This window comes from Canis lupus, chromosome 17 (assembly GCF_011100685.1).
Source record: "Canis lupus familiaris isolate Mischka breed German Shepherd chromosome 17, alternate assembly UU_Cfam_GSD_1.0, whole genome shotgun sequence".
Taxonomy (NCBI): Eukaryota; Metazoa; Chordata; class Mammalia; order Carnivora; family Canidae; genus Canis; species Canis lupus.
In genome coordinates, this window is record NC_049238.1 from 25,385,414 (window position 1) to 25,401,311 (window position 15,898).

At 43.2% G+C, this 15,898-nt stretch overlaps 1 protein-coding gene across 2 annotated transcripts in view; it reads right to left on the minus strand.

The window, feature by feature from the left end:
• The window catches only part of MEMO1 (mediator of cell motility 1), a 125,297-nt gene extending 116,429 nt beyond the window's left edge, over positions 1-8,868 (minus strand). Inside the window, exons 1-2 of one of the 2 annotated variants that reach the window (XM_038561206.1) lie at positions 8,853-8,868; positions 8,085-8,162 (exon numbers count right to left, since the gene is read on the minus strand). In XM_038561206.1, coding sequence (XP_038417134.1) covers positions 8,085-8,145 — 61 coding nt within the window. In that variant the 5' untranslated portion in view covers positions 8,146-8,162; positions 8,853-8,868. Of the gene's footprint in view, positions 1-8,084; positions 8,399-8,852 lie in introns of those variants that run through there. The other variant, XM_038561205.1, reaches the window with a different exon arrangement.
• Between the last annotated feature and the right edge of the window lie 7,030 nt (positions 8,869-15,898).

Genomic DNA, 15,898 nt, shown 5'->3' on the forward strand with positions numbered 1-15,898 from the left:
CAACACCCAAAACTCAAGGCACGTATCAAAAAATTAAACAATTGTGGTTTTCCAACTACAGAACCCTGATACATTTTATTAAATGTTTAGAAATACAGCAAAATGAATGAAAACAACTCAAAAAGTAAAACTGCATTAAGATATAGATCATATAAACTCAAAATGGATGAAAGATCTAAATGTGAGACAAGATTCCATCAAAATCCTAGAGGAGAACACAGGCAACAACACCCTTTTTGAACTTGGCCACAGTAACTTCTTGCAAGATACATCCACGAAGGCAAAAGAAACAAAAGCAAAAATGAACTATTGGGACTTCATCAGATAAGAAGCTTCTGCACAGCAAAGGATACAGTCAACAAAACTAAAAGACAACCTACAGAATGGGAGATAATATTTGCAAATGACGTATCAGATAAAGGGCTAGTTTCCAAGATCTATAAAGAACTTCTTAAACTCAACACCAAAGAAACAAACAATCCAATCATGAAATGGGCAAAAGACATGAACAGAAATCTCACAGAGGAAGACATAGAGATGGCCAACACGCACATGAGAAAATGCTCCACAGCACTTGCCATCAGGCAAATACAAATCAAAACCACAATGAGATACCACCTCAAACCAGTGAGAATGGGGAAAATTAACAAGGCAGGACACAACAAATGTTGGAGAGGATGCGGAGAAAAGGGAACCCTCTTACACTGTTGGTGGGAATGTGAACTGGTGCAGCCACTCTGGAAAACTGTGTGGAGGTTCCTCAAAGAGTTAAAAATAGAGCTACCCTATGACCCAGCAATTGCACTGTTGGGGATTTACCCCAAAGATACAGATGCAGTGAAACGCCGGGACACCTGCACCCCGATGTTTCTAGCAGCAATGGCCACGATAGCCAAACTGTGGACGGAGCCTCGGTGTCCATCGAAAGATGAATGGATAAAGAAGATGTGGGCTATGTATACAATGGAATATTCCTCAGCCATTAGAAATGACAAATACCCACCATTTGCTTCAACGTGGATAGAACTGGAGGGTATTATGCTGAGTGAAGTAAGTCAATCGGAGAAGGACAAACAGTGTATGTTCTCATTCATTTGGGGAATATAAATAATAGTGAAAGGGAATAGAAGGGAAGGGAGAAGAAATGTGTGGGAAATACCAGAAAGGGAGACAGAACATGAAGACTCCTAACTCTGGGAAACGAACTAGGGGTGGTGGAAGGGGAGGAGGGCGGGGGGTGGGAGTGAGTGGGTGACGGGCACTGAGGGGGACACTTGACGGGATGAGCACTGGGTGTTATTCTGTATGTTGGTAAATTGAACACCAATAAAAAATTAATTTATTAAAAAAAAAGATATAGATCATACAAACACTTAATACTCTTTGAAATAATTTGATATATTTCCTCAATTCTAAGACACCAATAATTATAAGATGTACCACCAATACAACAACCATTTTCCAGGGGAGGGAGGGAGTCCCCACATTAAATATACATTTGGATACAAATACCTAACTTAAATAAACCAATTTCAAAAAACATTAAAATGTAATGTATCCTTCTGGGATGCTGAAAACGTTCTATCTCTTGATCTAAAGGGCTGGTTACATACAGTATGTCAAATTTGTGAATATTCATCAAAGCATATACTTGACTTGTATACTTTTTCTGTATCTACATTTGGTTCAACAAAAAAATGTATGTAATGTACCAACTCCATTACACATACAGCTATCAACCAAATGAATTATTGATCTAAATATGAAAAGTAAAAAGATACAAAGTTTTTAAAAGAAAACACAGGAAAGGAACTTCAAGATACTGACACAGGCAAAGATTTCAAAAATAGAACCAGGACACCTGGGAGGCTCAGTGGTTGAGGGTCTGTCTGCCTTCCGCTCAGGGTGTGAACCCAAAATCGAGTCCCACACCAAGCTCCTGCAGGGAGGGGAGCCTGCTTCTCCCTCTGCCTATATCTCTGCCTCTCTCTGTGTCTCTCATGAATAAATAAAATCGTTAAGAAAAAAAAAATGGAAACAAAAAAGGACTAACCAATTGATAAACAGGACTTCTTTAAGCACTTTCATTCACCAAAACACCAAGATCCTAAAAGAACTAGCTACAGAGTAGACTATATCTGCAATGCATAAAACCAACAAGACTATAACCAGAATATGTAAACTACACATCAATACGAAAAAAGTAAACAGCCTAATAGAAAAAAAGGCAAAATACTTAAAGGCTTCACAAAAGCAAAATCCAAATGGCCAATAACACAGGGTCCCTAATATGAGAAGGTGTTCAACTTTATTAGTCATCAGGAAAAGAAAATTAAAACTACAATGCAATATCAGCACACACCAGTCCAGAATAACTAAAAATAAAACGAGTGGCGGGATCCCTGGGTGGCGCAGCGGTTTGGCGCCTGCCTTTGGCCCAGGGCGTGATCCTGGAGACCCGGGATCGAATCCCACGTCGGGCTCCCGGTGCATGGAGCCTGCTTCTCCCTCTGCCTGTGTCTCTGCCTCTCTCTCTCTCTCTCCTCTGTGACTATCATGAATAAATAAATAAAATCTTAAAAAAAAAAAAAAAAAAAAACGAGTGGCAATAATAAATGCTGACAAAGAAAAACTAGAACTCTCATACACTGGTGATAGGAGTGTAAATTTGTAAAACCACTTTCCAAAACCTTAGCATAATCTAATAAAATGAGCATATCATAACCATGACTTAATAATTCCACTCTAAGGTATATACCCAAAATACTGCACACACGCGTGCGCGCACACACATATATATATGTGTGTGTTCGCCAGAAAGAAAAAAGTACAAAAATGTTTATTGCAGGGGCACCTGGATGGCTCAGGCGGTTAAGTGTCTGACTCTTGATCTCAGGGTCGTGAATTCAAGCCCTGCATTGGACTCCACACCCACACTAGTCATGGAGTCCACATACATACATGAGTTCCTTGCAGCAAAACCTAATATCTACCAACAGTAGAATGGATAAGCTCTGGTATATTCACACAACAGAGAACAGCAATGAGAAAAAACAAACTACTACACAATAAGGGTTAATCTCATAAATGTAATGTTGAGCAGAAGCAACTCAAACAAGATATACTTTATGATTCTACTTCATATAGAGTTCGAAAACAGGCAAAATTTTTCTAGTGTTAGAATACAAGGAACACAGTAAGGGTTGGGGATTTCAGTACTTCTATGTTCCTTAAGTTGGGTGCTGATTACATAAATGTACTTATTTTGTGAAAATTCATCTAGTCATACACTCTTCTATATGTATGTCACACTTCTTTAAAACTCTTAGACCGGGGGCAGCCCGGGTGGCTCAGCGGGTTTAGCACCGCCTTCAGCCCAGGGCCTGATCCTGGAGACCCAGCATCGAGTCCAACGTCTGGCTCCCTGCATGGAGCCTGCTTCTCCCTCTGCCTCTCTGCCTGTGTGTGTGTGTGTATGTGTGTGTGTGTGTGTGTGTGTGTGTCTCATGAATAAATAAATTTAAAAAAAATCTTAGGGCATCTGGGTGGCTCAGTTGATTAAGTGTCTGCCTTCAACTCAAGTCGTTGATCCTAGAGTTCTGGAATCAAGTCCCACATCGGGCTCCCAGCTAAGCAGGAAGTCTGTTTCTCTCTCTGCCTTTCCCCTCTGCTCAGTGATCTCTCTCCCCCATTTCCACAAATAAATATATAAAATCTTAAAAAAAAAAAAAAAAAAAAAGAACTTAGATAAAATGGGGTCCCAACTGGTGAATCAGGATTTCTAATCCTTTCCCACCACTAATATTCTTCACCCATACTATCCTCAGAGATTTAACTGCAATGGTCCTTAATCACCCCTGCTGCTCTTCAGGATTTCAACAATCAATACCTTTGCCATATTTACTATATGTCAAGCACTTTAACACTCATTCATTCAAATACTTACTGAGTATCTACTATGTACAAAATCTGTGCTGAGTATTTAAGGTACCAAAAATTAGTAAGATATTGTCCCAAGCTTCAAGGAATTCCTAATCTTACAGAAGACAACACATACAGGTACCCCTGTGTGCAGTATTTTGGGTATATACCCAGGATGCTCAGTTAAGCATCCAACTCTTGGTTTTGGCTCAGGTCGTAATCTCATAGGTCATAAACAGGGAGTTTGCTTGAGATCCTCTCCCTCTGTCCCTCCCCCAACTCATGTGTATGCTCTCTCCCTCCCTCTCTCTCTAAAATAAATAAATAAATCTTGAAAAAAAAAAAAAAAAGATGATGACCACACATACAGATAACCAAATAAATGTACAGAGATATGCACAGGACATTACAGAATTACAAAGGATCAACAAAAACAACCTAGAGAGGTCAGGTATTGGGACAGCCATCATGAAGGTATGAACAACTGAGTCTTTAAAAGAAGAGTAGGAATTATCCAGGCAAAATGCATTCCATCAGAGCAAACAGCTTGAGTAAAAAGCACAATATATTTAAAGAAACAATTACAGCTGCTACATGTTGCTTAAGGGTGGTAAAAACAAGGACTGAGATGGGGTAGAAGGAGTGGTCAAAGAGATAGTAAGATGCCAAGTCATGAAGAAACTTAGACCTCTTCCAAAAGGCAAGATGGGTCAGTGAGATTTATGCAAAGGAATTATGTGGTCAGATAGATTATTCAGGGAGCAATGCAGAGGATGAACTTAAGGAGGATAAGGCTAGTTACGAGGCAGTTAAAACTGTCTTGAGAGAAGATACTAAGAGCATGAAATAATGCAATAAAAGCTAGAATAAATATGGAGAAAATACAGAGTACAGATACATTATGCTGCTGGGTCTAGAGATCCCACTTTGAGAACCACTAACCTACACTAGAGGTCGGCATATTTTTCTGTAAAGGGCCAAATAATATTTTAGGCTTTACGGGCCACAGACGGTTTCAACGGCACTTATGTTTGTTTTTTAAACCCTTTGAAAATTAAAAACTGTTCTTAGCTAGTAGACTTGCTCATGATGAGGGCCGCAGGCCGGATTTGACCTGTGGGCATAGTTTGCTGAGCCCAGCTATACACCGGTAAAGAAATGAGGATTAACCTTCCTAGGAGATTAATTTTCCTAAAATGCTACTCCCATATTAGTTCCCTACTCAGAAACTTCCCCCTTGGTCCTGACTACCTACTGAATAAATCAAATCACTATGATGCATAGCATTCACAGGCATCCATACTCTAGCACCAATTTAATACTCCAGGCTCAAGAACTATACCCCAGTATGAACCATTCATTCTTATTAAATTTATCTACTTGTATTATTTGCTTCTGTATTTTGTGGTGTTCCCTCAAAGTTTCTTCTCCTCTCCAAACCTACCTAAGTACCATTCCTTCAAAGCACAATTCAAATGCTACCTTGAAGTGATTCCATAATCCTCAGAACTCCTAAAAGCCCTATCTCAATTTATCCAAAATGTATTTGCCATCTTATGACTTACTTCAAATAAACTGTAAATTCCTTGAGAATAAAGAATAATTTATACTTCTATCAATGGATTTAGCATATAACAATGAAGATATTTATGTGTATAGATATGTAACATATATGCACATGCACTTTTTTTTCTGAGCTAGCTATGTAACTGATGCAAATGTGATTTCACCCTTACTTATAACAGTAACCGAATACTTTAATTCTATGGACATGATCTGAATGCTGTAGAAAAGACAGAATGACAAACCACAATCACATCTGTCTCTTCTATTACTCGAGTTTTTAGAAATAGTTCACTAGGGAAACAATAATAACACAAGTAAAATTTTTTCCGATGGTCAATGCTATCAACCTAGGTACACTGGGATAATGTGAAGTAAGTTGTTAGACCAAGTCAAAGTTTACTTCTCTATTTTGACTTATTTTTAAAATATGAAATAAGCTTTTACAACTACATTGCTCTAAATTCATCCCTTATCATTACTTAAGTTTAAAATCACACATACATATAGACACACACACACACACACACACACGCCACACATGCTCTGAAATTTTTTAAAAAGGTTCTCTATGACATTCACATTATCAAAGTGGCATTACTGACTACTGAGAATTTAAGGAAATTAGATTGCATTTCAAATGTTTGAGAAAATAGTTCAGTTTAGGAATCGTTGAATCTTTATACTGTACACACCTGAAACTAATATAACACTGTAAAAAGATAAAATAAAATTACACTTATACCCAAAAAAAGAAGAAAATAGTTTGTGTTCACTCACTACTGATAAGTAGCTATAATCAGAGAATGTTTGGGGCTAGATTAAAGGATTCTTCTTATATTTGAGATTACTGAAGAAGTCGTTTCAAGTCCAAAGTGTGAGATATACCTTATTTTACTACCCAAAGAATATTCAAGAATCTATAAAAATTCCTCCAGAATTATTTGCCCAAATGTCAAGGCAAACTACGTCAAAAAGTCTAAAACACTTATAGAAAGATACAGAAAACAAAACCAAAAGAAATACATCAGAAGATGGCCATGAAAGTGAAAACTGAGACTTTCTAACCCTTCAGAACACACTGAAGAAAGCAGCTTAGTGACTTACAACCCAGAAAAGGCCATTTAGGCACTGATAAATTGAATATTAGCAATGCACTTAATGGGGGACAAACCCAGGAGCCAGGGACTCCCGTTTCTCCATTCCCGTTCTGCCACCGGCTAGCAGGACAGAGTCTCGGACACATCCCCATGTGTGTCCACCAAGGAAAGCTCAACTGACATTCTCAGGCTGTGGGAACTGATTAAGTGTCCGTGAAGTACGCCAGGGCCACGAAGGCAAAGCCAAATGTCATTTGCTCGGTACAAAACTACAGCCGGCTACCTGTTAGGCTTTGCGAATCCAAGCATTAGGATTCTTTTGTGTCTTAACACCGCAAATCTCCAGTGAGTCGGGAAAGTGCATGTGTTTCCGAGTCCCGAGTAGCAGCAACTCAGAGAAAGGAATTTTCTTCCAGATCTTTGTCGCCTCACCAGCCACGTCCCTACCCCAACCCGACTCGGTGCAAGAGGGAAAGCGTGAATGCGAGATCCGCACGAGAAGTTGGGTCCGGTTACCCGTAAGCCGGTACCAGACCACGGAACACCATGGGGAATCACGGTGGAACTTTCTTTGTTAACTCACCAGAAATATGACCCGTGAAAGTAATCCCAGGAAAAACAGTGGCCCTAACCCAACTGTGTATTAAAGGGAACGTCCCTGGGCTTTCTTACATAAAAGAGCTCCAGAGTGTTTGTAGGCGGCGTTGACGGCGCGCCGGGGCGGCGGAGACCCGGGCCCCGCTCGCAGGCTGGGGCTGGGGCTGGGGCTGGGGCTGGGGCTGGGGCTGGGGCTGCGGCTGGGGCTCGGGCTGGGGCTGGGGCTGCGGCTGCGGCTGGGGCTGGGGCTGGGGCTGGGGCTGGGGCTGGGGCTCCGCTCGGCTCGGGCGGGCGGGCGGCCGGGCTGCTGCTGGCGCGGCCGCGGGGGGAGGCCGGCGCGCCGATGCCATCTCCGGCTGCCCCTTTCGCGAGTGACAGTAACAATGAAAACACGGACAAAAGAGCTGGGAGGCCACCCGCCCCAAGCGCTGCCTGGCCGCCCTCCTACCCTACCCCCACAGACGGGCTCCGCGAGTCCCAGAGAAGGGCCTCCCGCCTCCTAGGCGACCTCGCAGGCGGGGACCCCGCGTCCAGCCCGGAGCCGGAGAAGGTCCGGAGCCCGCGCTCCCGTGCAGGCAGCCGGGCACCTTGGAGGGGAGACGGGGACGCCCCGCCGCCGGTCCTGCCTGCCTCCCCCGCGCCGGGCGCGCCGTCCTCCCGGGGCCGGGGCCGGGGCCGGGGCCGGGGCTGGGGCTGGGGCTGGGGCTGGGGCGGAGGCGGGGGCCGGGGCCGGGGCCGGGGCGGGGGCGGGCTCGGGTCCCGGCCTCCAGCCTCCATCCAGCCCGGCCCCGGGAGGGCGCGCGCCGTCCGCCCCACACTCGGCGGCGAGCCGGCCGCCCCGCGGGATGCCCCGGGGGGAGGGGGGGCGCTCCCTCCGCACGCGGGGCCGGCCTGGGGCCCTACCTGAGGCTGTGTACCAGCTCCCGGCGTGGCTGGCTTCCCGGCAGACCACTCGGTTGGACATCTTGGTGCCTGTGCCGCCTATGGTGCACGAGGATGAATGAGGAGGCGGCGGCGGCGGCGGCAGGAGCGGCTCCGCGAGGGGACGAGACACCGCGGGCCCAGCCCAGGAGGAGGCGGCGGCGGGGAGGGGATCGGCCCGGCCCAGGAGGCGGCGGCGGCGGCGGCGGCGGCCCAGGAGGACGAGATGGCAGCCGGGGCGGTGGCGGCGGCAGCAACAATCAGCACGAGCTCCGGCGAGCGCCGGAAGATGGGGCCCGCGGCGGCCTCACCGAAGCCCGGAAAGCCCTGGCCCCGGCCCCCGGCCTCGCCGCCGCTCCCCGGCCGCGGCTGGTTCCGCCGAGCCGCCCCCACGGCCCCCTCCCCGCCGGCCTCCCCGAGCCGGCGCCGCTGACCCCACCCCCGTGACTCCGCGCCCGCCCCCTCCCCTCCCCCACCCCCACCCCCACCCCCCCACCCCCGCGGGACTCCCCGCACCCACCCCGCCCCCGCCCCGCCCCGCCCCGCCCCCGCCCCCACCCCGGCTGGGCCCTCCCGCCCGCCCGGCCGCCCGCCGGCCCGCGGGCCCCGCCCCGCCCCGCTCCTCCTCCGGCCGCGCCGCGAGGTTAACGGCGGAAGCCGGACAGGCCCCGCGGGGAGGCGGCGGCGGCTGCGGCTGCGGCTCCGCGCGCACGGAAGCCCAGGGCCGGGGCCCGAGCGGGGACGGCAGACCCGCGGAGGAGCCAGCGCTTCCTTACTCGCCGCTCCAACGGGTCCTGCCCACTGAGCATGCCCAGCAGCCGCGGCCGGGCCGCCGAGGGATCGCAGCGTGCACGCTCCGCGCTCCGGGGTTTAGCGGCAGCAGAGGCTGGGGGGCGGGGAGCGGGGGGGGCGGGGGGGGAGCGGGGCGCAGCCGCAGGGCGAGCCCCCTCCCCCAGCCAACTTCCGTAAATGACGAGCACCCGGGGCTCGCCGCCGCCGCCGCCGCCGCCGCGGCTTTCCGCGGGGACGGTCCTGCTCGTCCTGCTCGTCCTGCTCGTCCTCCCCCGCCTCGTCACACACGCGAATGTTGAGTGGATTCACACCCCCGAGGTTCCACTCCCGGGGATGCGAGCCTGTGGCCTCGTTCAGGAAGTTCCTGTATAGGAACAGGCACATGGCAGTGTGAGGGCAGGGGTCCCCTCAAACGCTAGCTTTTGCTTCCCGCGGCCACTCTTACACCTAATCGTGGCTTTGACACTGTAAACATTTATCTCGTTTCATTGTATACGGATGTAGGTGCAGGTCTTCACTCCCTAATTAGATTCAAGTGTGAAAATAGCTAGGCTAGCCTCAGTTATTCCCTTCTATGAAAAGGGGATAGTATATTCAAGGAGGGTCCCTGGGATTATCAGTTAATAAAATGTAGAGCCTGACAGAGTATTGCATACAACAAACATTATTTACAACCCCTCCTCTTATAAATCCCAGTATTTCACGTAAGAGTCAGGAACAAAGAATTCCTCTAAAACTATTAAAGAATCACAGAGAAGTAGGATATCTTAGACCAAGGTAGCGTTGTTATGAAGCAGATCATTCCAAAACCGGGAAGAGAGTTAAGAAAAACTTGCACGTCTTCAGTGAAAGAATCTGAATTTCATACTGAACAGATCATTGGTAGAGTTCAAACCGGATAACTGGCTGCATAATATTCAAGTTTCCCTAATGTCATAATACAGTTTTGTTTTTGTTTTAATTTACTTTCCTATTCCCACCCCTCCTCCCACTTTTTCAGCTTTAAGGCCCAAGGATCTTGTGTGACATCCCAGGCCTAAAAGTCTGGTCAATTATTGGAACATTTCTGACTTTCACACCTTTTTCTACACAATTATTAGATGAAAAAATCTCCACTGATATGAATTTCTTTACCCCATTTCTAACCCTCTAACCACTAACCTGCCCAAATGTTAACATACTACACAGCAAAAAAAAAAAAAAAAAAAAAAAAAAAGGATGTGCCAAGTAGTGCCAAAGGGATGTCCCAAAAAGATGAGGGGCAGCTCTAATTCCATGGTACTCTTCACAGAGTACCAAAATTCAGTGGTAAATGATGACATGGTAAATTGGTAAACTTTTCATCATAAACTTCAAGAAAAGGAAAACTGCTGATATGATTGGCATGGCATTGATAAGCAGTAATAGCTCACAAAGTCAATGATTCCTGATTCTGCTTCTATGGCCCCAGAAAAGGAGGGAAGGGGACACTGGATATGATGAACTAAGAAAGCTTGGTATTTCAGACTGATCATGGCATCTACTAACATAGCCTTTTAAATCTCGGCGTTCTCATCTGTCAAATGCAAACAGCAATATCTAACTCACAGGCTTGCAGTGAGAATCATGAAGTAAAATGAAAGTATTCTGAAAACAATTTATCAGCTGTTCTTTGTTTCTTTTTATCATTATCCTCTACTCCAAGGAACAATCTCAGGATTCATTCCAAACTAGTAACCTAATTTAAATTTAAGCATCCTCCATAGGAAAATGCTCTGTTGGAGGCTTCTTTCCCCCAAAGGAGTTTTCTTACTGGTCCAGTTAAGCAAAGACCACAATGCCAAGAGAAGTAAAAGGTTAAAAGATCTTCCATTATCTCGATAATGCTCTCAATATATCCCATCATGATTCCTTCTTTCCATCTTTCTTTAGCTACCTTATTCAAGGAGAGACTCTTTAAAGGAATTTGTTGAAACTATTCACTTACCTCCCCTAAATTAATGGAGATCCACATAATGCAAAATACCCATTTCACATCCCAGAAGAAGTCTGTTTGGCAATACTGTACAATTTCCATGTTATTATTAACAATTTCCGTTATATCTACTAGGGATTTGGGTTTGACACTCCATAAACATCAGTCGTAGCAAAGGCAGGGAGGAAGTCCTCACTAATAGAGAGTTCTTATAAAGTAGAATAATAATAAATAGGGCACCACTAGTCCCAGAACCCAACATCAATAACCCAACATATGTTCTAAAAAAGCATGTCCTTGGGACGCCTGGGTGGCTCAGAGGTTAAGTGTCTGCCTTCAGCCCAGGGTGTGATCCTGAAGACCCGGGATCAAGTCCTGCATCGGGCTCTCTGCAGGGCGCCTGCTTCTCTCTCTGCCTGTGTCTCTGCCTCTCTCTCTCTGTCTCTCATGAATAAATAAATAAAATCTTAAAAAAAAAAAAAAAGCATGTCCTATATTCACTGCATCAGTCTGTATTAGCAAACAACTAGCACAGCCACAATAACCATCAATATGAGACTTCTTACATTAGGATATATTCATACATACACACCCATTAAAAAGACTAAGGTGGTGCTGTATACTGTATGGAGAGCTGGGTGGGGGGAGGAAAAAGCAAATTGCAGAACAGTGTGTAAAGTATCCTACCATTTGTGTAAAACAGAATACTTATAAGTATCCTCATACACTTGATTATACACAGAATACTCCTAGAAGGAAACACAATAAATTGGTAACAATATGTTTAGGTGGCAGAAGTGCAAGGATGGACAAAAGATTTAAACTTTTGAGTATCTTTGGAATTTTGTGCCATATACATATAGTACCTACACACACAAAATACTTACATCTTTAGGCTTGATTTTTGGAACCTACATGGCAATATTAAATTGACCATTTTTATAAAATGCTATCCATAGCAGACAGCTTAAGAAGTCCACTAATTACTAAAAGCCCCATATCCAAAAAATATTGTAGAATAAAACCAGAGTTCTGAACAAATCAAACTTGAGAAGAGTTTAGCATAAAGATGCTCTTTTGATATCAGTTAAAATGGTACTCTAAGACAAATGCCATTATGATTTCACTTAGATGTAAAATCTAAAAAACAAATGAATAAACAAAAAAGCAAAAACAGACCCATAAACACAGAGAACGAACTAGTGGTTGCCAGAGGGGAGAAGGGAAATGACCAAAAATTGGTGGAGAGTGGGAGGTGCAGACTTAGGGAATGAGTTGAGTTCTGGGGATAAGACGTACAGCACTGGGAATAGTCAATGGTATTGTATAGCATTGTACAGTAACAGACAGTAGCTACACTTGTGAGCATAGCATATGCTGAATCACTGTGTTGTAAACCTGAAACTAATGTAACATTGTGTGTCAACTATAATTCAGTAAAAAAAAAAAAAAATTTACAAACTAGTACTATAATCTAGAGTCAGTCTAGTTTGCCCTTCCATTAGAAGCCAAACTTGATAAGTAATATTTATTAAATACTTAACTATGTACCTGACACTGAATAGTCACTAAGTATGTATTTAGTGATTCTTACTAAGATGAAAATTTGTTCATTTCCAATTTTTTGAAATAAATTTTATAAAACTTTTTTCAAACTTATTAATATTATTTAGAATTCCCAGAAATGAAATAACAGAGTTAAAAGATTTTAACTTTTTTTAAAACAAAATTCGTATTCATTACTGCCTGGCCCTTTTATATCTGGTGACCTATTTTCCACTATATTACTTTCCTACTTTCCTAATTTAAATGTAGAGATTTTTAAATAAATAGATTCTCAGTGATAGCCATTTACAGCTTTCACCTTTGTCCCTCATTTCTACAGTTTGATGATAAGTATCAGGCCTCCAATTTGTTAATGCCTTTTTGGAATCCAGTCCAGAAAAATATCTGGCTATATTATTATGCTATCCCTACAACCATTCTATCAAGTTTCTAACAGGAAGTTATCAATTCTAAAAATCCGACATGCCTTCTCCTAAATGAGATTTAAGCAAAGGTTCAATATTCTTCCCACAAGACCAGAATTAAATAGACAATGTCATCATTCTATCCAAACCATTTTTCTTTTTCTCAACTCAAGGTCTCTATTTCCTCTATGAATCTATGCCTAATTTGCTCTATGGTCTTCCCACTAACCTACCTACCAACGTAATTCAAGAATTCATTCTATAACATATAGGACTTCCCATTCTATTTCTGTATTTGTTTACTGAACCATAACCTATCCATTAAGTATTCGAAGGGTAGGCATGGTTTGTAAAATACCTCATCAAAGTACAGGGAAATGTGCTTAACTGGTTTTCAGTCCACCGGCTTAGTGGGGTAAGTGATGCTCTCTGTTCCCATCGTAAAATAAAGTTGAACTCTATAAGCTTGTAGATTACACTTTTTAGGAAACTCTCACATGATTGCGGTCTCCTCTCAGGTTTGTGTGCATACCTAACAAGGGTCAATAGTGTTCTCCACCTTACTTATGCCAGTTGTACTAGATACTACCATTACATAATTTAATTAAACATTACATAAACCAATGAAATACAGACACATAATGCAAAAGGTGTACAAAAATTAGGTAGAATGCTTTGGAAAGACTATGTAAAAACTGTCAAATTAGAGGCAGGTAAGATGACTGAAGGCTGGAGAAAAAAAACATGAAACAAGCATAGGATTCTACAAATTACTTCTTAAATGTCTAAAAAAAAAGCGTTCTCTACTTTCAAAAAACCTGATACTGAAATATGCAGACCATACATCATAGGAGTGATTTAAGGGAGAAAAATGATACAGAATTCCAATCAGAGAACCCATACCCAGATAAAAGATTGAAATGAAAATATTACCAAGTTAATATAGATTAACATTTTTAAGCTTAAAAAAAATATCTGTTCAGTGTCATTTAGGATTCCCCACCATGACTCACTTTTTCACCTACCAACTGGATAAAAGGGCTTCTACTGCACACACATGGGCAGACTGATTTTACCCCAAGGAAAAACTATAAACATACCTGAGAGCATTAGAGCAGAGGGTAATATAGCATTAAGGGAAAGTAATTTAGCATTAAGCTGGGTTTGAATCCTGCCTCAAATTTACTTTCCTCTATAACCTTGTACAAGTCAACAAAATTTCACTTTGCTCATCTAAAAATGAGGTATTGGGCAGCCTGGGTGGCTCAGCGGTTTAGCGCTGCCAGCCTTCAGCCCAGGGTGTGATCCTGGAGACCAGGGATCGAGCCCCACGTCGGGCTCCCTGCATGGAGCCTGCTTCTCCCTCTACCTGTGTCTCTGCCTCTCTCTCTTTCCCTGTGTCTCTAACGAATAAATAAACAAAATATTTAAAAATAAATTAATTAATTAATTAAAAATGAGGTATTAAAATTTAACCTACCTCACAGGATTTTGAGGATTATATAACAATTCATGTATTTAGCATGGTGCCTAGCACATGTTAAGTACTGTTTAGTAGCATGTGCATTGCAGCAAAAGATATGCCTATTCTCAGCTGTTACTTTAAAAAGTATCAATTTCAAGATTGAGTAATTTAAGCCCCAAGTCAAAGATAATTCAATACAACACTAGAAGTTATGGAGCATAGGCAGAGTACTGCATTACTTCTAACTGGTGGTTAACCAGAGGTGTATATCAGAATGCCTCAAAGAGGCAAATTCAGAAGCCAGGTTCTATCACAATTTAATCAGGCTCTCAGGGGCTATTTATATATGAAATATATATGAAAAGTTCCCCAAGTGGCTCTGATGTGAATCACAGATGAAGAACTGCCATTAAGATGATAAAACTATTGATGTTTTAATAAAAAATTACCCAATTAGCACTTAATAAAATGTTAAAATATCACCAAAAAATTGGGCAGATTATGTAGAAGTTAGCCAAATAACCAAAATGCATCTGATGGAATTAGTATTTATGGAAACTACTATATAAGCAAGAGATCTCAATTGCTACAGGCTTTTCTTATGCAAATTGTACAGATCTGCAATTTTAAATCAAAACCATGTCACCTCCCCACTAGAGTCACTCCTACTGAAATAAGCTTTTTCCTGTGTTAAAGTGAACTGTAAGACATACCTCATCAGCATACTTTATATCTCAACTACCTTCACGTGTTTAGCTTGGACACACATCTTTAACATTCCTCCAAAACTGGGTCTTCTTTTCTTTCTTTCCTGTAAGTAAACTCTAGGCCCAATGTGGGGCTTGAACTCATGACCTGAGATCGAGCACTGTATGACACAAACTGAGCCAGCCAGGTTTCCCCTCTATGCAGGGTTTCTCGATCTTAACACTAATTGATATTTTGTGGCAGATAATTCTTGGGGATGGGTGGGGCATGCAGGTTGCCCTATGTATTTTAAGATATTTAGCAGTATTCCTGATCATTACCCACTAGATGCCAGTAGAACTCCACCTTACTTCAGTTGTGACAACCAAAATGTTTCTAGACACGGCCAAAAGTCCTTTGGGGTGAGAGGGCAAAGCCATTCCCCACTAAGAACTGCTTCTCTTAATGAATATTCTTCCTACCTGGCTTTCTTCAGACAGTTCTCTTTTATCTGAGATCATGAGTTATCTTAATTTTTTCATACAGGACAAAATGAGCAGACCCCAAAAAAGGACTGGTTGGTGTTTTTTATTGCCAAATAAGCAATGATGTGAACTTGCACAAGCACTTCTCACTTAACTATCAGCAACACATTGGTAGGACTGGGTTTGAATGCCATTCAAGCACTTACCAGCAATGTGATCTTGAGCAAGTCACTTAAACCCCTCCAAATGTTTTCTCATCTGCAAAATGGGAATAACAATATCTACTTTGTAGAGTTGCTGTATTAAAGATAATTTAAGTAAAATGGTAATTATGTTTGACATATAGAATTGCAATAAAAGAAAGCTACTATTACATTATTACCACCAAGTGTTCTGGCAATGAAGGATATTGTACACCCTCCACAATGCTTATAACAGTACTA